Source organism: Salvelinus fontinalis, chromosome 3 (assembly GCF_029448725.1).
Source record: "Salvelinus fontinalis isolate EN_2023a chromosome 3, ASM2944872v1, whole genome shotgun sequence".
In the NCBI taxonomy this organism is placed as follows: Eukaryota; Metazoa; Chordata; class Actinopteri; order Salmoniformes; family Salmonidae; genus Salvelinus; species Salvelinus fontinalis.
Genome location: NC_074667.1, coordinates 24,237,659 through 24,258,706, shown reverse-complemented (window position 1 = coordinate 24,258,706; position 21,048 = coordinate 24,237,659). Strand labels below are relative to the sequence as shown.

The window sequence follows — 21,048 nt, the reverse complement described above, 5'->3', positions numbered from 1 at the left end:
ATAAAATGCCTTTCTCTCTACATTGTTGGGAAGGGCCGTAAGTAATAACTTCAATGTAAGTCTAGACCTGTTGTTTACAAAGCCTTTGACGAATAACATTTCATTGGAGTCTATTGTGGTCAAGGTACAGTAGTTCACATAGGCCATGCCGTTTCATTTGCTAACCAGCAGAGGGCACTGTACACTAACAATTTTTTTTTCTCAGAGGGCTATTGCTAATCAAATACCAGCCTAAAACTGTCTCTTTTCGACCTCGCTTTGCTAATACTCAATACGATGTATTTGTGCCATTTCCCTTGACATGAAAGGTGACATACTCAGGTATTAGACACCATTATAGCATTTCTAGTACAGCAAAGGGCACTAACTCCGATATTACTATGGTACTCACACATATGACATACTGATGTCATTCATTTCTATGATAACTGAGTGCTAACTATGTGGAACTGAGTTAGGGAAGAGCTTAAGTTCAATACCAAATAGGCCCCGAAGTCCTACACCAGGGGTGTCAAACTCATTTCATGGATGTTGTTTTTCTTTTCTTTCAATTAAGACCTAGACAACCAGGTGAGGGGAGTTCCTTACTAATTAGTGAACTTACTTCATCAATCAAGTACAAGGGAGGAGCGAAAACCCGCAGAAACTCAGGCCCTCCATGGAATGAGTTTGACACGTGCTCTACTGTAGAGGTCTTCACGGGTCCAAAAACATTGGACCTGTTCCGAAATGGACCTGGGGCTTTCCCACCCAGACCCGATATACATAAATACACTTTCTAAATATAGAGACCCATTCTCAACGGACCCAAGGACATCTAGACCCGTTCCATATAGACCTGGTCGGATCTAGACCCGGTCTGATTCGATAAGATTGAGGGAAGCAACAGAAAAGTCATTTTATAAGCTACTTTATTAACAGGAGCTGATAAAGAACAAGAGGAGGGAGAGAGGTGCCGCTCTAGCAGGCTGGAGGGAACGAGAGACGGCAACCAACCAAGCCGGCTCGCATTCTCGAAGACTAATAGCTGCCATAGCTAGGTTATCTATCATCAAATATGATTACGTAGGACCTGTCTTGACTGCATCAAACCGGGAGTAGCTAGTTAAGTTAGCTAACATTAGCTAGCTAGGCTAACTGAGGCTGCAGTGCTTTCTAAACCTACAGTTACAAATAACAACAACTCCACTCAGAATATTAAGTAGCTGTCTGGCTAATTGCTGGCTCTTGGTTGTTGTAGCCTATCCTTCGCCTTTAACTTTTAATTCTGTCCTTTTAATTCCATCTTCCATTGATTAGATAGCTCCTAACTTCTGCCACACAAGGAGCAATGCTATATGACTGTAGCCAATTGCCGCTTTGATGAGTCATGATTGGCCAACAACAAGATATACGCGCCACTCTCGTGAAAAGCAAGAGCAGCAGCATAAATTATACAATTTCTCCCTCTCTCCTGCAGCAGTCGCGTATGGGCCATTCCGGACAAATCAGATAAAATTACACATACACGAGACCCGTGACATTATTTGGAATTCTGTATCCGTACTTGCTCGGGTCCCGGATCGTGTCTCGGGTATTCGGGTACAGGTGGATCCGTGAAGACCTCTACCATACACTTTATGCACTTGTGGAGATCTAAGAGGAATTGATTTGTATAATATTAGGAAATGTCCACCTAGCCTATCAAAGGGCAAGGTGGAGCTATTACCATTTTGCTTATACCAATCAAGTGCATAGAAGTCCATTATGGGATTGGGCCCTGGAGGGCAGCAGAGAGGAGCCCACTGACTCACCAGTTGTTTGGCCTTCATCAGCTCCTCGTGGGTCTTGCCCTTCTCCCGGAGCACAGCAGGGTTCAGGCCGTCGTGGGCCTCTCCTTTCCTCCCTGCTGTGGCTGCTGCTGCCTCTCTTTCCCTCTGGGCCAGTCGAAACAGTTGCTCCTGCACTTGGGCCTGCTCCCTCTCAAACCTACACACAGGACATATGATGAACATGAGACACACTCAACCTGTAATGTAGGGGTGGCCAACCCTCTGCGTGGGGAGATACTGTGTATGCAGGCCTTTTGCTCCAGCCCAGCTCTAATACACCTGGGCAACTAATCAGCTGCTCATCGGGATCTTGATTAGCTGAGTCAGGCAGGATAGAGTAGGCCTGGAGCAAAAACCTGCATACCTAAATCAGCCACCCCTGGTTGGCCACCCTTGCTATAGGAAAACACATGGACTGCAGTTTCATCTAGGCCTTGGCAACAGGCCCATGGCGTCACAAAGGTGGCTCATGAGAAGTCAAACCATACTGAGACGCTAATTAGCCTAGCATATAGCATGACACAGACATGAGCCGTTAGCATTCCAACCACATAGTGAGCCATGCTGTTGACATGGCCTACTGCCACCCTGCTGGCGGTAAATAAGAGCAACATGAGGTGTTCGATAGCTCCCTTAGTCTACAAATTCCTTCTCAGAATTAAGTCTGGCTAGTGTCTAGTCCCAAACATTATATCGCTTGAAAAGGTGGTACGATCAATCTAACACAGAGTAACTTCGATTAGTAATCCCCCGGGGGTGCCACAAGAATGGTCCTCCGGGAATGGATTGAGTGACACTGCACTAAGGTGTCAAATCCTAACTTTAGATAAAGACTACACATGTAACAGTCGTATTTTTACACAAGTTTTCCAAGATGGCGTAGCAGTGTAGACGTCTTTGTCCTGTCGTGTCCCGTGTCCCTTGTATATATCTTTTTACATCTTTTTCTTCGCATATCTTTTAAAAATACTTTCTTAAACCTCAACTTCTAAATACTCTCCTGCAACCCGCCTCACCCAATGTGGCGTGGATCTGCTTTTTTCTAAAGTATTTCTATTTACTTCTGATCTGGAATCCATCTACTGAAGATAGCCAGCTAACTGCCTACCAGCTATCAGTTAGCAAACCATTGCTAGCGGTCATCAGCTAACCTTTAGCTCGGAAAGCTCTCGCTAGTTCGAACAACGTGACTAAAACCAGAGCATAACGGACCTATTTCTCTCCATATCCCCGGATTCCTACCGCAAACTCTGAACATTTTCATCTGGATCTTCGCAACTAGCTAACCACAATCCCGGGTGACCACTCCTGGCTAGCGTTTACATCCCGGAGCAAGCACCAATTAGCCTGAAGCTAGCCCGGCTAGGGCTCCTGTGCTACCACTGAAGCCCACTCCTGGGCTACAATTTCCGGACCCCTTTACTGCCGGTACGGAGCACGGAACCCCGCCGATCCTCTACGACTGGAATACCGACATAATCTGCACGAGGACTCCAACAGGCCCCTCAGGCGTGACGCCCGCTGAAGGCCCATTCTGCTAACCTACTAGGCCTGTTAGCTACCTAGAGCTACCTGGAACCCTGCTAATTCCACGACTGGTCTATCGACGTCACCGCACGAAGAGGCAAAAACAGACTCCCCCCCCCATCGCGACGTCCCCCAAAGGCTAACTTGCCTGCCCCGGTCTGCTAACTGCTAGCTTATCTTGCAGCTAGCGCAGCCAGGAAGCTAGCACCAGTTAGCAAACACAATTCTACAATTCACAACCTCTCTTTCGCCATCGCTATCCGGCTTGGATTCTCTGTCGACACGACCACGTCTGGTCTGCAGACGTGCCCTCAACCGGTGCCCTCAACCGGCCTCCGTCTGAGCAGACCCCCTCCGTCTGAGCAGACCATCCGCCGGGCTACTAACTTTAAACGCGTGCTAGCTTAGTGGAGGCCTCACTGCTCCATCTACGGCTGCCCCCTGGACACTATGATCACTTGGCTACATAGCTGATGCCTGCTTGACTGTCCATTAATTCATGGTACTCCATTCTGTTTATTTGTGTTTTATCTGTCGGCTCTGTGCCTTAACTCAGGATCTGTGTGTAGTTAATCCGACCCTCTCTGCCCAGTCGTCGCCATTTTTACCTTCTGTTGCTGTGTTAGCTGACTAGCTGCTGTTATCTCACCTGTTGTTTTAGCTAGCTCTCCCAATCATGACCTGCAATCACTTTATGCCTTATTGTATGTCTCTCTCAAATATCAATATGCCTTGCATACTGTTGTTCAGGCTAGTTATCATTGTTTTGGTTTGCAATGGACCCCGTAGTTCCACTCTCCGTACCTCTGATACCTCCTTTGTCCCACCCCCCACACATGCGGTGACCTCACCCATTGAGACCAGCATGTCCAGAGATACAACCTCTCTTATCATCACCCAGTGCCTGGGCTTGCCTAAGCTGTACCCGTGCCCCACCATACCCTGGTCTGCACATTATGCCCAGAATCTATTCTACCACGCCCATAAATCTGCTCCTTTTATTCCTTGTCCCCAACGCTGTAGGCGACCAGTTTTGATAGCCTTTAGCCGCACCCTCATCCTACTACTCTGTTCCTCGGGTGATGTGGAGGTAAACCCAGGCCCTGCATGTCCCCAGTCACCCTCATTTGTTGACTTCTGTGATCGAAAAAGCCTTGGCCTCATGCATGTCAACATCAGAAGCCTCCTCCCTAAGTTTGCCTTACTCACCGCTTTAGCACACTCTGCCAACCCTGATGTCCTTGCCGTGTCTGAATCCTGGCTTAGGAAGGCCACCAAAAACTCTGAGATTTCCATACCCAACTATAACACTTTCCGTCAAGATAGATCTGCCAAAGGGGGAGGAGTTGCAATCTACTGCAGCGATAGCCTGCAAAGTTCTGTCATACTTTCCAAGTCTATTCCCAAACAGTTCGAACTTCTAATTTTAAAAATTAATCTCTCCAGAAATAAGTCTCTCACTGTTGCCGCCTGCTACCGACCCCCCTCAGCTCCCAGCTGTGCCCTGGACACCATCTGTGAATTGATCGCTCCCCATCTAGCTTCAGAGTTTGTTCTGTTAGGTGACCTAAACTGGGATATGCTTAACACCCCGGCAGTCCTACAATCTAAGCTTGATGCCCTCAATCTCACACAAATCATCAAGGAGCCCACCAGGTACAACCCTAAATCCGTAAACATGGGCACCCTAATAGACATTATCCTGACCAACTTGCCCTCCAAATACACCTCTGCTGTCTTCAATCAAGATCTCAGCGATCACTGCCTCATTGCCTGTATCCGCCACGGGTCCACGGTCAAACGACCACCCCTCATCACTGTCAAACGCTCCCTAAAACACTTCTGCGAGCAGGCCTTTCTAATCGACCTGGCCCGGGTACCCTGGAAGGATATTGACCTCATCCCGTCAGTTGAGGATGCCTGGTCATTCTTTAAAAGTTACTTCCTCACCATATTAGACAAGCATGCTCCGTTCAAAAAATGCAGAACCAAGAACAGATATAGCCCTTGGTTCACTCCAGACCTGCCTGCCCTCGACCAGCACAAAAACATCCTGTGGCGAACTGCAATAGCATCGAAGAGCCCCCGCGATATGCAACTGTTCAGGGAAGTCAGGAACCAATACACGCAGTCAGTCAGGAAAGCAAAGGCCAGCCTTTTCAAGCAGAAATTTGCATCCTGTAGCTCTAACTCCAAAAAGTTCTGGGATACTGTAAAGTCCATGGAAAACAAGAGCACCTCCTCCCAGCTGCCCACTGCACTGAGGCTAGATATCAGTGGTGACCGTGTTAAGTCCGTGATAATCGAAAACTTCAACCAACATTTCTCAATGGCTGGCCATGCCTTCCACCTGGCGACTCCAACCTTGGCCAACAGCCCCGCCCCCCCCGCTGCTACTCGCCCAAGCCTCCCCAGCTTCTCCTTTACCCATATCCAGATAGCAGATGTTCTGAAAGAGCTGGAAAACCTGGACCCATACAAATCAGCTGGGCTTGACAATCTGGACCCCCTATTTCTGAAACTGTCCACCGCCATTGTCGCACCCCCTATTACAAGCCTGTTCAACCTCTCCTTCGTATCATCTGAGATCCCCAAGGATTGGAAAGCTGCCGCTGTCATCCCCCTCTTCAAAGGGGGAGACACCCTGGACCCAAACTGTTACAGACCTATATCCATCCTGCCCTGCCTAGCTAAGGTCTTCGAAAGCCAAGTCAACAAACAGATCACTGACCATCTCGAATCCCACCGTACCTTCTCCGCTGTGCAATCCGGTTTCCGAGCCGGTCACGGGTGCACCTCAGCCACGCTCAAGGTACTAAACGATATCATAACCGCCATCGATAAAAGACATTACTGTGCAGCCGTCTTCATCGACCTGGCCAAGGCTTTCGACTCTGTCAATCACCATATTCTTATCGGCAGACTCAATAGCCTCGGTTTTTCTAATGACTGCCTTGCCTGGTTCACCAACTACTTTGCAGACAGAGTTCAGTGTGTCAAATCGGAGGGCATGTTGTCCGGTCCTCTCGCAGTCTCTATGGGGGTACCACAGGGTTCAATTCTCGGGCCGACTCTTTTCTCTGTATACATCAATGATGTTGCTCTTGCTGCGGGCGATTCCCTGATCCACCTCTACACAGACGACACCATTCTGTATACTTCCGGCCCTTCCCTGGACACTGTGCTATCTAACCTCCAAACGAGCTTCAATGCCATACAACACTCCTTCCGTGGCCTCCAACTGCTCTTAAACGCTAGTAAAACCAAATGCATGCTTTTCAACCGTTCGCTGCCTGCACCCGCACGCCCGACTAGCATCACCACCCTGGACGGTTCCGACCTAGAATATGTGGACATCTATAAGTACCTAGGTGTCTGGCTAGACTGCAAACTCTCCAGACTCATATCAAACATCTCCAATCCAAAATCAAATCTAGAGTCGGCTTTCTATTCCGGAACAAAGCCTCCTTCACTCACGCCGCCAAACTTACCCTAGTAAAACTGACTACCCTACCGATCCTCGACTTCGGCGATGTCATCTACAAAATAGCTTCCAATACTCTACTCAGCAAACTGGATGCAGTTTATCACAGTGCCATCCGTTTTGTTACTAAAGCACCTTATACGACCCACCACTGCGACCTGTATGCCCTAGTCGGCTGGCCCTCGCTACATGTTCGTCGTCAGACCCACTGGCTCCAGGTCATCTACAAGGCTATGCTAGGTAAAGTGCCGCCTTATCTCAGTTCACTGGTCACGATGGCTACACCCACCCGTAGCACGCGCTCCAGCAGGTGTATCTCACTGATCATCCCTAAAGCCAAAACCTCATTTGGACGCCTTTCCTTCCAGTTCTCTGCTGCCTGCGACTGGAACGAATTGCAAAAATCTCTGAAGTTGGAGACTTTTATCTCCCTCAACAACTTTAAAAATCTGCTATCCGAGCAGCTAACCGATCGCTGCAGCTGTACATAGTCCATCTGTAAACTGCCCACCAAATTTACCTACCTCACCCCCATACTGCTTTTATTTATTTACTTTTCTGCTCTTTTGCACACCAGTATCTCTTCTTGCACATGATCATCTGATGATTTATCACTCCAGTTTAATCTGCTAAATTGTAATTATTCGATTTATTGCCTACCTCATGCCTTTCGCACACATTGTATATAGATTCTCTTTTTTCTACCATGTTATTGACTTGTTTATTGGTTACTCCATGTGTAACTCTGTGTTGTTGTCTGTTCACACTGCTATGCTTTATCTTGGCCAGGTCGCAGTTGCAAATGAGAACTTGTTCTCAACTAGCCTACCTGGTTAAATAAAGGTGAAATAAAAAATAAAAAAAATAAAAAATTGATGTCAGTCAAGAAATGATTTATGCAAAGGTTTGAGTAAGATACATTGTTGTAATCGGGTGTGTTACTAGACTGGAAGGAAACTCTGTACACCAAGGAATGGAGTTGGTCCTCAGGTGTAAAGTGTATACTAGCGGCAGTTGAACTCACTTTCTCCGCAGCTCCTCCTGTGCCTCAGCAGCAGTGGGGCCAGGTCTTGGACCTGCAGTACATTTAATAATTGTCTTTATACCGGGTCCATCATATCCATTTCCCAATTCCATGATAATCACTTACATAAGACAGTCAGCTAACATCACAATACAATTAACTATTACTGTAGTCCATGATAAAATCTCCAAAAGTGTTACATTTATTTCCCTGGGACCAAAAGGCCTACATTATCTCCAAAGTCACAGTTGAGTTGAGCATAGGTTGTTGCACTCTTCCATACCTGGTGCAGGTTTGTGGCTGCCAGGCTGGGGTGGCGGTGGATTGATGCTGTCTGTTCCCTGCGAATCTCGCATCCGCTGGAGAAGCTCCCCTGACAGCTGTGAATTGCGTAATAATAGGTTACATTGTGCAAAACCGGTCAGACAGACATTCAAAGCAATGGGCGCATACACAAAGATCTAAGTGTCAAATAATATACACTAATAGCCAAATTATGACTTCAAAGTTGAACACTTTCCAATGTATGTATTGGGAATGTAATTACTCCTGAATAGTATATAGGCCAATAACTATTATAACAGCCTTGTTAGACTGCACTTACAACAGTAGACTAACCCTTACCCTAACTAATGTATAGCAATGAGTAGCCAAAACCTTATGTAATACAGAGATAATTACTCAGTAATAAGAGCACCATAAGTGTGACCGAATTCATTGAAAAAAGTTGATTTTGGGCACACGTATTATATAATGTAAGAAGATAGTGTCTAAGTGGGGTTGACAATAACTTGCTTCCCTAGACCAAATCAAATTTGTTTTTCATAACTTTATGTAGGGCAACTTCAAAAATTGCCAATGACTTCCTTTGTAAATTACAGTTGTAACATTGTCGCAATATGTCAGTCTCTCGTTACAATGCATCCAAACGTATAGGCCTACATTGACGGTCCATCTGCAAATGATATGGGAATAATGTATTTGCTCAAAGCGACACCTGCATTATTATAAGCCATAGTCTAAAATATTTGCGATATAAATTGTGTTTGTCAAAAATATGTGGTCTAATGATATTATTGTAGCAGCCTAGAACGAGTCCATTACTGTTAAATGTTCTCTGTAGCCTACATATAGCCGCTACAGTGTACCGTCAAGTCCAGACAACGACGCATAGCGGTCTGGGGGGGAACCGTGACCGAATTCACTTGAGGACACGGGAATACATGACATTACATTAGAATACGGGTCTGTTACTTGCATTTGCTTAAAAATACACAACTATTTCCGTTCTATAGTGCCTGCTATATTTACTAGAGCTACGGTAATGCAACCAAAAGTCACGGATACACTAAATATAGCCTATTAGATCTATGTTGCATTTCATTTCTCTGTCGCCATGTCAAATTATTTGAACTTGGCAATGAAAGTCGCCGTTTTCTAATCAGTCGCTTAACGTTACTTACCTTAACTCCATGAATTACTGTGACCTTCTCTTCTTCATCCAGGCCGAATGACACTTTTCTCCTCGTACTTTCACTGCCTCCCATGGTCAATGGTCGGCTTGTATTAACCTGTATTTAAAAAAACGCTGCCCTACACTAGTATATTTTACAAGTCTACGACAATGTGAAAGCAACAGTAGCCGCCACAGCGCGTCGCGGACAAAATACTCCAAGAAAAGGTCACTTTCCAGGATGGCCAGTAATCTCAACGCGTATAGGTGGATAACATAATCGGACTCCAATTACATTTTATCTTGTATCATAGGCGACCATAAGGGGGCTGGGAACTGTAGTTCTGTAGTCATCCCGTCAACCCAAAAGTCAAGTTACCCAAACGTCGTGTAGGCCTATGTCTGTACGATAAATATTACGGTTAGGCAAAACATGTAATGCCATACATTCCACGTCTTGGCCAATACAAATCACAAGAAACACTGCGTGCCATGCATCCCCAAAAATAGGGACTAGACTAAACGTTTCAATTTGCAGTACCACAAGAAACCACCAAGGGGAGACATACATGTATAGGAATGAAAAGGAAGCAGGTTTAATCGTCTCATGGAATCCTCAACACAACATATGAGTTGAATATTCTACAATGGTACATAATTAAATACAATTACAAGTTATTCACAGCTTGCTGGCACCGAGTATCCTTACTCTTTTTCAAAGTCCTTTCAATTAAATATTGTATTCAATCTTATGTAGCCTGCCAACACTTGCATTTGAAACCCACTAACACCTTATAATTATTATACTCAATTTTTCATCAATAATGTTGACCCTCAAATGCAACCGTACAACATTTCTCTAGAAATTTAAGCTTGTGTGAGAGCAAGTTACAGGGTTTCCTTTGTTAATGCAGGTCAAGTGTTTGGATGTGCAAGGCAGAAGACTCATAAAATACTACTATGGCAATACAGAAAAAACACTTGCTTTGTGGTGGCTTACATTTATGAAAAAATAAACATGTCTTTATATGACATACTGATGCTATATGTCACACGACGAACTCCATTCACAAAACAATGTTTTACCATGCCAAATGTACACCATTCCAAGGGGCAATTCTCGTTCGGGGTGGGGGAATGAATAAGTGACAAAATCAAAAGGGGGCATAAACAATGGAATTGGTTTCACAGCAAGCCATGTGTTGTGGGCTACTAAGTTCACAGCAGACAAAGTAGGATCACTGCAAGGAAGTAGTGCCTCATGCAAATTGGTCCAGTTCGCACTGAGCATTATCAGCAAACAGATTTACTGTGTTTAAAGTTGCTCTTTCTTTGTGATGAAATCGGGGCTCAATTATAAAGAGCGCATGAGCAACGTAAGGTTGCCAATTCAATAATTTCATACATTGAAAATTACATTTCAATATTAGTTCATATTTGAGTCACAAAAAAATTACCTTTGTTTTTCTCCGTTTCTTTTCAGTTGAATCCAATGCATCTTGGGATGAATATTTCTTAAAGTAAAAAAAGGTCTGCAAAATAGATAGCCTAACCACAAGTGCTATTCCTGCCTTCTCTCTCCCTCATTTGACGGTTGGTTTGTAAATGTTACTTTAGTCATTAGAAACATTTCTTATACCAGGTTTGATCCGCTGATGGAACTACCTATCGACATAAAACCCGAGCGGTCACTAAAATAAATAAAACAGACAGTAAATAATAACATAAAATAGGTAGAGATGACAGGTGCGACTCAGCATCCATTTTGATTCTCTCTATGCCCCAGCAGCAAATCACATGGATACCAGATGCACTACTAATGGTCTTTGACACGGCATACCAAGCTCCTGCAGACTCAAGCCCGAGTTCCTCAATTAATACAATGAGGGTACATGACATTACACGTCAAGCATCAAACACTGGGAAAAAAGCACTGATTTCAAACATAAAACATTACAAATGACGCAATTTAGAGAAGGGTCCTAGCGTGATAAGGACAGATCTGGTCTATAGGGAGCAAGGCACGGTGAATTGGTGATTGAATACGACCTGGTTACCAAGTAGTCACAAATCTAACACAAAGCCTCAGTTAGTGGACTTTACCTCACTGAGCTGTAACCCTTCGATGGGAATGTAACGGACATTACCTTTACACTTAAAAGAACATTTGCTTCTTAGCTTTGTTGTCCACGCACTCAATTACTGGGGGGATAATACTTGACTGAAGTTGTGGAAAAATCCTAGGCAGGTATTGCGAAGAATGTAATGTTTGAGCCAAAATTACGGATATGGAGGACAAACAGGAGCTGAAATGGGGGAGCAGTTTCCTCAATGAGGGCCCTCCTCACAGTTTCTCCAGAGAGGGAGAGAGAGCCATAGCAAACTCCAACCTTCCCCCCTTCCATTACTCTCCACTTAACCAGTCCTACTAGCACTCTCCTACTAGCTTAGCATACATCCCCTAACCTCCCCGTTCCTCACATCTTTTTCCTTAGGCGTTGATGGCCCTCCAGCGGTCGCTGTCGATGCTGTTGATGCTGCCCGCCCCGAAAGGACCAGAGGCCACGTCGTCCAGGTAGGCAGCCATGCCAGTGGCAGTCAGGCCGTCTATCTGAGTGCTGGAGTAGAAGGAGCCTTGCTCCAGCTGCTCCTTGCGGCCCAGACCAGAGGTCGAGGTGGGGGGCAGGTGGACGTCTGCCTGGTCGTCCGGCTCGTCCACCTGGCACTTGTAGGAGAAGAGGATCTTGGGCTCTGAGCTAGAGGGAGGGAGGAGGAGGAAGAGAGTTGGGAAAAAGGACAAGGAGAGAAAAAGGAGGGACAGGAAGAAAAGGAGACAGAAAAGACAGAAAAGAGATGGTATCATCAGGCAGAAGTAAAATGCAACCAAACATGTATCATGCATTGGGGGAACCTTGCCTGTGTCTTCTGTCCTCGTTTCCTCAATTAACCTCAAAGAGCATTGGAGGACAGGAATTAAGGTCCCTCTTGGACCTCTTCCTCCAATGAGCCTTGAGAGGAATTTAGGGAAAAAAGGACAGGAAGCAAGGATTTGACTTTTAGTAATATTTTCAGACAGCCATAGTTTTCGGCCTTTGACCTACGTACCCGAAGAAGCCTTTGAGGAAGGTGACGTAGATGAGCGGGGCGAACACGGAGAAGTAGAGGAAGGTGGTGACGTCCACGCAGCTGTTGCAAATCACACAGATACACATAAACCACAGACTAACAGGGAGCTCACTGACCCAGATAAACTGCGCCACCGGGGTGGTCTAGGGCACTGCATCGCAGTGCTAGCTGCGCCACCAGAGTCTCTGGGTTCGAGCCCAGGCTCTGTCGCAGCCGGCCGCAACCGGGAGGTCCGTGGGGCGACGCACAATTGGCATAGCGTCGTCCGGGTTAGGGAGGGTTTGGCCGGTAGGGATATCCTTGTCTCAGTATGTAAAAAATGTATGTAATAAAATGTATGCACTCTACTGTAAGTCGCTCTGGATAAGAGCGTCTGCTAAATGACTAAAATGTAAATAAACATCAGGCATCAGCAATGACTGAACGATCTCTGTAGCCTAGCACCAGAATGACACTAGACTTCAATTAGGCTACACAGAAAACATCAGAACATGGACATAAACAAGCTGCTCTACTTTGAGGGAAAAGTATATATATTTTTTTTTTAAATGGTGCAATGCAGCCATTCTTATCTGAATATCAAATCATTTCTGCGTAACAATAGCTCATTCATCCCTCTTCCTCTCCCCTTTTACTATTCCCCAGGTCACTGCTGTAAATGAGAATGTGTTCTCAGTCAACTTACCTGGTTAAATAAATAAATAGTACCTTACTGTGATTGTTTTCAATTAAAATTGTCAAAAACACACAAAAATAGCTTCTTAGCAAAGATCAATTTCTCAAGCAAGAATGTTGCTAAGACTGTCTGGGAGTGGTCTGATTGGGGGGGGGGGGTCTGTGGGTATGTGCCAACCTTATTGGCAGAAAGGTTGAGAACTCTCTTACTGTCTATTAACCAATTTACTGCCTGGTGATGTCAGGCGTTTTTTTTGTTTTTTTTTCGAAACAGCTCTTACACTAAAACAGAATTATCATAATTTTGACAGTATTATTCCAACAGTGTGGAAATATATACACACACACACACAACACAGGAAATCACATTTTTGACTGCACTGGGTCTTTAAAATACAGTATGTTCGAAGGAATAAAAAAAATACATATTAGATTGGGGGGGGGGGGGGGGGGGGGGGGATTACTTGGACCCTCAGCTAGAAAATGGACTTGGACCCTTAGCTATAAGGTCTATGTAACACGGTCATAATAAAAAAAGGTCAGCCTTGAAGATACAGATAAAAACGAGATAATTCCATTGCTTTGCAGTTAGGCCACAGCTGATTAACTAAACACAGACGTCAAATGAAAAGTACGCGCTGCCATCAACGAGCAAGTGTGATTGAAAAGACGATATTTTTCAACCCTTTTTCTTCATTAGGATAAATCATAGATCACAGTGTGATGATTTAATTGAATCTCTGAACAGTTACTTGAATGTCCATCACTTGTTTTTCACAGTACAGACACTCACCAGAGCCCCTCTATGATACCGGCACACAGCATGGCGCTGCCCAGGCCCTGGACCAGGTTGAGCAGAGACAGGACGGCAGCGTACACATAGAAACTCTTCTTAGCTGTGGAGGTAGGAGGGCCAAGAAGGGGTGTGAGTCAACTTTGATGCTAACACAAGGCCACTCTCCAGCTAATCATAAAACATCAGGGAGAATAAAAAAAAAAAACAGCACTGTGGAACTCAACGGTTGGTATATTAGTAAATGACCCCGAAAAAAAGCCCTCTGCCATCTGTTGATATTTGTTCACCCAGAAAACTGTCCCAATAACTCACATGGCAGGGATATCCTCTCCCTCACCGGGGTTTTGGGAAGGATGACAATCAGAGAGTACACCTGAAAGCACAAGGACCAGTGTTAAAAGGGGTACTTCGGGAGGCCCTTCATCTACCTCCCCAGAGTCAGATGAACTGGTGGACACCATTTTGATGACTCTGTGTCCAGTATGAAGGAAGTTAGAGGTAGGGTTGCGAGTCAATGCTAACTAGCATAAGCACAATGACCAGAAGTCTGTGGGTATGTGCTAGCATGCAGAAACCCATTGGTGAAATTGGTGCCTTCTTGCATTACAAATAACAAGACAGCAAAATTAGAGGACCAAACGGGTGGCACAAAGACATCCAATTTTAACAATTCTCAAAACAGAAGTGATTGAAAACCCCTCTCTATTCATGTTATTAGTACAATTCCAAACAGTAGAACTATATACAATTACATTATTCAAAAAAAAAAAAAACTTTGACAGCGCTGCATTTGCTCTGTAACCATTGGCAGCTCACCAGGAAGAAGAAACAGGAGCTGGCCAACCAGAAGTGGCGTCCCCCGTGGCCGTAGATGTTGAAATCCTCGGCGGAAAGGTGCTTGTCAGGGTACAGGATCTCCAGGGTGCCCTGAGGAAGAACCATCAAATGGTCAACACACGGGGTTACATTAACCAGTCATTTATTTGTTTTGTCATTTGTAAAACACTTCTTATTACGGCGTTTTGGAGTTGTTATGATCTTGTGTAAGTTTGAGAGTTGTGGGGCTGCCATGTGAGCGGTCTCCAGTCTTACCTGTGTGATGGAGTAACCCAGTGCCAGTACAGCAGTGATCGCCAGCACACGCTTTATACTGGACTTGCTCTCCAGGTGGCCTGTCGACAGAAGAAACACATCAGCGGGCACTCTTCAATTCCCCAAGGCAAAAGTGGCCCAAACTTCTAAAAACGTAAGCAAGAGGTTACGTCGACTACGATACTACCATAAACTGAAGAAAACAACATTTGAATATGCAGCACAGTAATAATTACGCTCTGTCAGCTTTATACCTCTTGAGTCTACAGCAAGCTCAGCCTAATTCCTCCCCCTCCAAGAATACCATAACAACTTCTATATACACTTCCGCGTATACAGACAGTGTGTGACTATATATGACTGTGTGTGCGTGCAACTGCAGTCATATCATTGGTGACTAAGTCATTCCAAGTGTTAGTCTTACAACAGAAGTGAGACGAGCCCAGAGGGAGATGTCGTAGTTTTAGGTTTGCAGTATTACACATCGTTTACAATTTCATTGCGCTGCACATTTGCTAATATTCTGTATTTAGTATATTGCCCTTACACACATTAGTCATGGACTTATTCAGCATGTACTTTGTAGCTTTTGGTTTAATTTCATGTGTATAGTTAGCCTGGATGCCAGTATGTCTCTGCTATCATGTCAACTCATTGGCATTCATTGTGATTCCAAACAAGGAGTTAACAATGATAGCACGCACAGATTTGGAACCAGGCTACTGTAAAGAACTTTGAGTTGAAATGTATGACATATTATTTTCATGTTAAAATCACCAGTCGGCAACCCATCCCTTACTGGAAAAACAAACATTACAATGATTCATAGGGATAATTCACAGTAATAATTATTCCGGTGTCCTGTGCAAAGCGCACCGCATAAAGAATTCAAAACTAAATCAACACACAATTGCAGATAAGATTATCCAAGCAATAATAACAATAATAATAAACCTAGAGCAGTTAAAACATTTTATTATTATTAGTATAATAATACAGAAAAAGGAAACATTGAAAGAGAGTTTTATGAATTAAATGTATTGCGGCGGTCATTAGAAGACATACCAAAAGCCAGTCCCAAGATAATCACACTGAGCTCAATGGCTAGCAGAAAGAAGCGGGTGATCTCCCACAGCACCTAAAGGAGAGACATTAAAAATGTGTCAACCTCAATATAGTCTCAAGAAGCCTACTCTCCTAATCACCTTTCCTTCATCTCTGCATTTATCTGGGGGTCTGTTGTAGCAGAAACACAGATACAATCTGATACACAATTAACAAATCAATTTACACGAAGGAACACAAAAATGTACTAATTAATAGGCTGGGAGCACTGTTTTCAGATCAGCTTTCTCTACCCAAATTCTGACCTTCTGAGGATCACATCATGTCTGTTGAAATCAGTGCACACGAAGGGAAAAGAGACAGACTAGGCCATTTAGAGGGTTGAGACACACTCTTGAAATATCTTCATGTTATCACTAATCAAGTCACAGCATTTCTTAATACTTCATGCTCCCTACTGCTAATGACCAATAGGTCAATTGTTATTTGTGTAGATAATCCACTAAGAAAACCAATGGTCCAAAAAATCACATCTCTATCATAAGCTGTTCAAAAGTTATTGGAGTTTTTGGCAGAAAAAAAGTGGTCAAAAATAAGGAAAATTGCAAAGCATTGTGTCAGCGAGAACAAACGCTACCTCAAATCCGCAAGACATAAAACAATATAGAGATAAGATCGATTGAGACAATGTAGAATTTTCATATTTTAGTATACTTTTTTCAAATTAGTGCAAAATTAATACGCTTTTAAAATGTATTTTCAGTCTTTTACTTTTAACTCAGACCGTCAAGCCGATTTAGATTTTTTGCAACCCTACCAGCAGAAACAACTCTGAAGACGACCACCACATGTCAAATCTTCAAGAAGGCTGCGAGAAAAGCTGCACCGCTCTGTCAACAAAGCTCGGTGCCTATTACAGGATGTATTAGGTTAAGCAATCCGATATTGTATTAATTCAATGTTAGAAAAATACCCCATTGAACAATTCAGATCATGAATAAATTATATTTGTCTCGGTCAAATGTATTTTTAGAACAAGTGAAATTTCATCACCCAATGGAAAGTCATCGGAATCGTCCCAAACGTCACCCCATTACCAATATCAGCAGTATTCATAGTCGAGGTCGCGACGGGAACTGCAGTGGGGTGGCCATATATGTAAAATGTTTTCATGTGAAATGTATTCATTGGTTACTTCTCATTTTTGCTAAGAGATGAAAATGCAATAAACTGAAGGTTATTTGTGGATGTAAAAATCTAAAATGTACCAATTTTAAGGTTGTGTCATTAGATTTGGTGTTGAGTCATGAGAAATCTTGGGTGAAAAATGTAGTTCCCATTAATTCTGGTGGGGGGGGGGGGGGGGGGGGGGGGGGGCTGGGGTCCCCAATGAAAACGTGCCCTATACACAGTGTACAAAACATTAAGTTGCACCCCCCACCTTTTGCCTTCAGAAGAGCGTCAATTCATTGGGGCATGGACTCTACAAGTTGTCAAAAGCGTTCCACAGGGATGCTGGCCCATGTTGACACCAATGCTTCCCACAGTTGTGTCAAGTTGGCTGGATGTCCTTTGGGTGGTGGACCATTCTTGATACACACGTGACTGTTGAGCGTGAAAAACCCAGCAGCGTTACAGTTCTTGACACAAACCAGTGCGCCTGGCACCTTCTACCACACCCCATTGAAAGGCACTTACATGTTTTTGTCTTGCCCATTCACCCTCTGAATGGCACACATACATACACAAGCCATGTCTCAAGGCTTAAAAATCCTTATTTATCGTGTCTCCTCCCTTTCATCTACACTGATTGAAGTGGATTTAACAAGTTACATCAATAAGGGATCGTAGCTTTCACCTGGTCAGTATATGTCATGGAAAGAGCAGGTGTTGTTAATGTTTTCTCCTTTTGACCAGAGCCATATGGATCCTGGTCATAAATAGTGCACCATATAGAGAATTGGGTGCCGTTTAGGACGCAGACAGAGTGAATCTCAATGGTTTCCAGGGTGTATTAAGAAGCCATTTATAGCAGTGTGTGGCTCCAAATTCAATCGATACAGCACAGCTCAATGACTGACACTATCTCACCACTACAGCCAATTTGAGGGTAACACTTTCTGAGAACCACCTGTATGTAAATGAATTACTTTATTTACATGCGTCCATGCATTTACACTGTCATAAGGAGTCTTGAGCTCCTTATGACAGTGTATCTACCAGATTTTTTTTTATTTTTTTTTTTAAGTTTTACAAGATGGCTCTCTCAGAAAAGAAAGAAGCACTCAGATGTTTGTCCTGATAGTTGCAGAAATCAGACTGCTCAGCTTTCTTTTTTGAGATAATAAACTTGTTAAGTCTCCTGGGTTTATATGTTTTTCTGGATTCCCAAGTCGCTCAGAGCACACATTTACCCTTTTTACGGAAGCTAACTTCCATCTGTGTATGGCATTACAAATCCAAAGCCTTTATGCATCTACAAGGGCTGTGGCAAGAAGCCTCGAGTTGTTATGAATTATTACAGCAAGTCTGTAACACGCTACAAGTGTAGGTGGTTCAGAGTGTCACCAATTGTGCCCTGCCATAGTAGCCTTACCTTGTCAATGATGGTGGCAGCACTGGATGCACTGACGGTCATGGACACTACGGCACGGGTGATTCCCACCGCTGCCACCACAAACACCTGGAAGGACATAGGTCAGACATCCATTAAAAGTGCCGGCAAGCAGGATCTCACTGGATTGTTTTTATGGAAATGTATGCATTCAATTTCTAACAAGCCAACTTTCTACGTGTACATCTCGCTGTTCTATTTCCAAAGCTTGAATATAAGAGGTTGCCTACCAGTATGTAGAAGGTGATGAAGATGGGGCTGGAGGTGAGCCGGATCTTGGCCCTGGCTGAGGGCAGTTTCCACATCAGGAACATGAAGAAAGCCACATTGGGAATGAGAAGCATGAGGTCCCAAAACCGAACTCTAAGGAGGGAGAGTTAAAAAATATATATGTTATTTTACCAGGTAAGTTGACTCAGAACACATTCTCATTTACAGCAACGACCTGGGGAATAGCTACAGGGGAAATGAGGGGGATGAAAGAGCCAATTGGAAGCTGGGGATGATGGTATGATGGCCACAGTGGTAATTCAACCAGGACCCTGGGGTTAACACCCCTACTCTTACAATAAGTGCCATGGGATCTTTAATGACCACAGAGTCAGGACACCCATTTAACGTTACATCAGAAAGACAGCACCATACACAGGGCAATGTCCTCAATCACTGCCCTGGGGAATTGCAATATTTATTTTTAGACCAGAGGAAAGAGTGCCTCCTACTGGCCCTCCAACACCACTTCCAGCAGCATCTGGTCTCCCATCCTGGGACTGACCAGGATCATCCCTGCTTAGCTTCAGAGGTACACTAGCAGTGGGATGCAGGGTGGCATGCTGCTGGCCTGCATGGTTGTATGCGAGAGACATTGACAAAAGATCATGAAGACATGAAACTAAACCCTTGTTTTTGACCAATCCAAACCGTTACAAGCTGTAGAGCCTATACGGCCATTAGTTCAAAAGAGTAAGTGTTATTTTTCTTAGACTACACCAGTCTTCATAACCACACTAAACACAGAATTGAATAGTTCCAGCAATGTGAATGACAAAGTGTTTCAAAATGTAGAATTGAGATAATGCAATATGTCCAAAAGATGCACAGCAAACACAGTCCTATCTGGTTTACCTTGACTTGCCAATGTCCTCGTATAGGATCTGGAGACATCTATGAGGCTTGGTGATGTTGGCCTCAAACTCTGGTTGCCAGGTAGGAATTGCTGATGTGTTTTCCACATAGGTTGGTAATATGCTGCCATTGTATTGTGCAAACCTCACCACTGCAGTCACGGTGTCAAGCATAATGCACTCACGGCCTAGGGGCAAATGTTATAACTTCAGTAATGTGGGTGTTACCAAGTAAACAATACATAATAGTTATTCCAGCTCAGTACACAGCTGTTTGCTTATTTCCTAACATTGGTAACTATTAGCTAACGTTAGCTAGATATGAGAAAATACAGGGGTACTAGCTCTAGTCTGTGCACTTGATACTTTCAAGACAAACGAGATCAAACCATGACATCGGTGATATTCAGGTAGGAAAGCTCGAACTCTAGAAGATACCGTGTTTCCGACTTGCAATTCCGAGATGAATGACATTTCAAAACGATTTTTTTGTGATGATTTATTTTCTCGAGTTCACAGTTGTTTTGAACGCGGCATTTGTCTGTTCAAACATTTTCCACGTCAGGTAAGTTTAACGTTACGTAACCGTGACAGGGTCACGCAGCTTGTGTACAACAAAATCAGGCCAGCTAGCTAACGTTAGCTTCCAGCTAGCTGCAATAACGTTATAGAATATATAGATAGTCGATGCTATGTAAGTGCCATGGCTGAGTGGCTCACATGTTGAATATTAAAACAAACATCGATGTGTCAGGGCAAGGCTGGCAGGGAGATGTAGTTAACAATCCAGCATTGCAACGTTTCGACAGCAAACATAACTAACGTTAGATAACTAACAATGATTTTAACGTTACCGTTTCAGTAGTCTCGAATTCAAGGGCAAGTTGTATATTCTGCGGCACTTTTCACGGACAATACTTTTGGTGCAAGCAACATAACTAGCTAACCTATCATACTGTTGTCTACTGTTTAATTAATAATTTATCCAAGCTAGCTAGTCACCTGACAAACCGGATTTTAATTTCGATATCAATCTTTGCGCAGGCGCATCAGAGGGATAAATGACGACATCCGTCTGCTACAGTTCAGGGATGGGGTTAACACTGGGCTAATTCGACATTGCAGCCGACAGTGAAAGATACTGCCGACTGACTGATCTACAAATCACCTTGCATCATAAATAACGAAATAAATTACTTGTAGGTCAGACAGTTATGATACATCACGGGTTTGATGATCTCGAACACGGCCACTCAT

At 44.0% G+C, this 21,048-nt stretch overlaps 2 protein-coding genes across 3 annotated transcripts in view; both read right to left on the bottom strand.

Annotated features, from left to right (window-relative positions):
• The window catches only part of LOC129841523 (MICOS complex subunit mic25a-like), a 58,976-nt gene extending 49,370 nt beyond the window's left edge, over nucleotides 1–9,606 (bottom strand). Inside the window, exons 1-4 of one of the 2 annotated variants that reach the window (XM_055909831.1) lie at nucleotides 9,310–9,606; nucleotides 8,130–8,226; nucleotides 7,847–7,898; nucleotides 1,794–1,968 (exon numbers count right to left, since the gene is read on the bottom strand). In XM_055909831.1, coding sequence (XP_055765806.1) covers nucleotides 1,794–1,968; nucleotides 7,847–7,898; nucleotides 8,130–8,226; nucleotides 9,310–9,393 — 408 coding nt within the window. In that variant the 5' untranslated portion in view covers nucleotides 9,394–9,606. The remainder of the gene's footprint in view (nucleotides 1–1,793; nucleotides 1,969–7,846; nucleotides 7,899–8,129; nucleotides 8,227–9,309) is intronic. The other variant, XM_055909838.1, reaches the window with a different exon arrangement.
• A 265-nt stretch (nucleotides 9,607–9,871) lies between these two features.
• tpra1 (transmembrane protein, adipocyte asscociated 1) lies at nucleotides 9,872–20,846 on the bottom strand. Its single transcript, XM_055909820.1, has 11 exons — nucleotides 20,646–20,846; nucleotides 19,793–19,979; nucleotides 18,898–19,030; nucleotides 18,650–18,736; nucleotides 16,054–16,126; nucleotides 14,989–15,068; nucleotides 14,713–14,823; nucleotides 14,209–14,269; nucleotides 13,894–13,996; nucleotides 12,405–12,485; nucleotides 9,872–12,055 (listed from the first exon to the last, which is right to left on the bottom strand). The coding sequence occupies exons 2-11, from the start codon at nucleotides 19,963–19,965 to the stop codon at nucleotides 11,791–11,793; spliced, it is 1,167 nt and encodes a 388-aa protein (XP_055765795.1). The 5' UTR covers nucleotides 19,966–19,979; nucleotides 20,646–20,846; the 3' UTR covers nucleotides 9,872–11,790.
• Between the last annotated feature and the right edge of the window lie 202 nt (nucleotides 20,847–21,048).

Coding starts and splice junctions, on each gene's coding strand:
- tpra1 (XM_055909820.1), bottom strand. CDS start 19,965: ATGCTTGACACCGTGACTGCAGTGGTGAGGTTTGCACAATACAATGGC. Junction 15,069..16,053: donor TATCTTGGGACTGGCTTTTG/GTATGTCTTCTA, acceptor TTCTGTCGACAG/GCCACCTGGAGAGCAAGTCC. Junction 14,824..14,988: donor TGGGTTACTCCATCACACAG/GTAAGACTGGAG, acceptor GTTCTTCCTCAG/GGCACCCTGGAGATCCTGTA.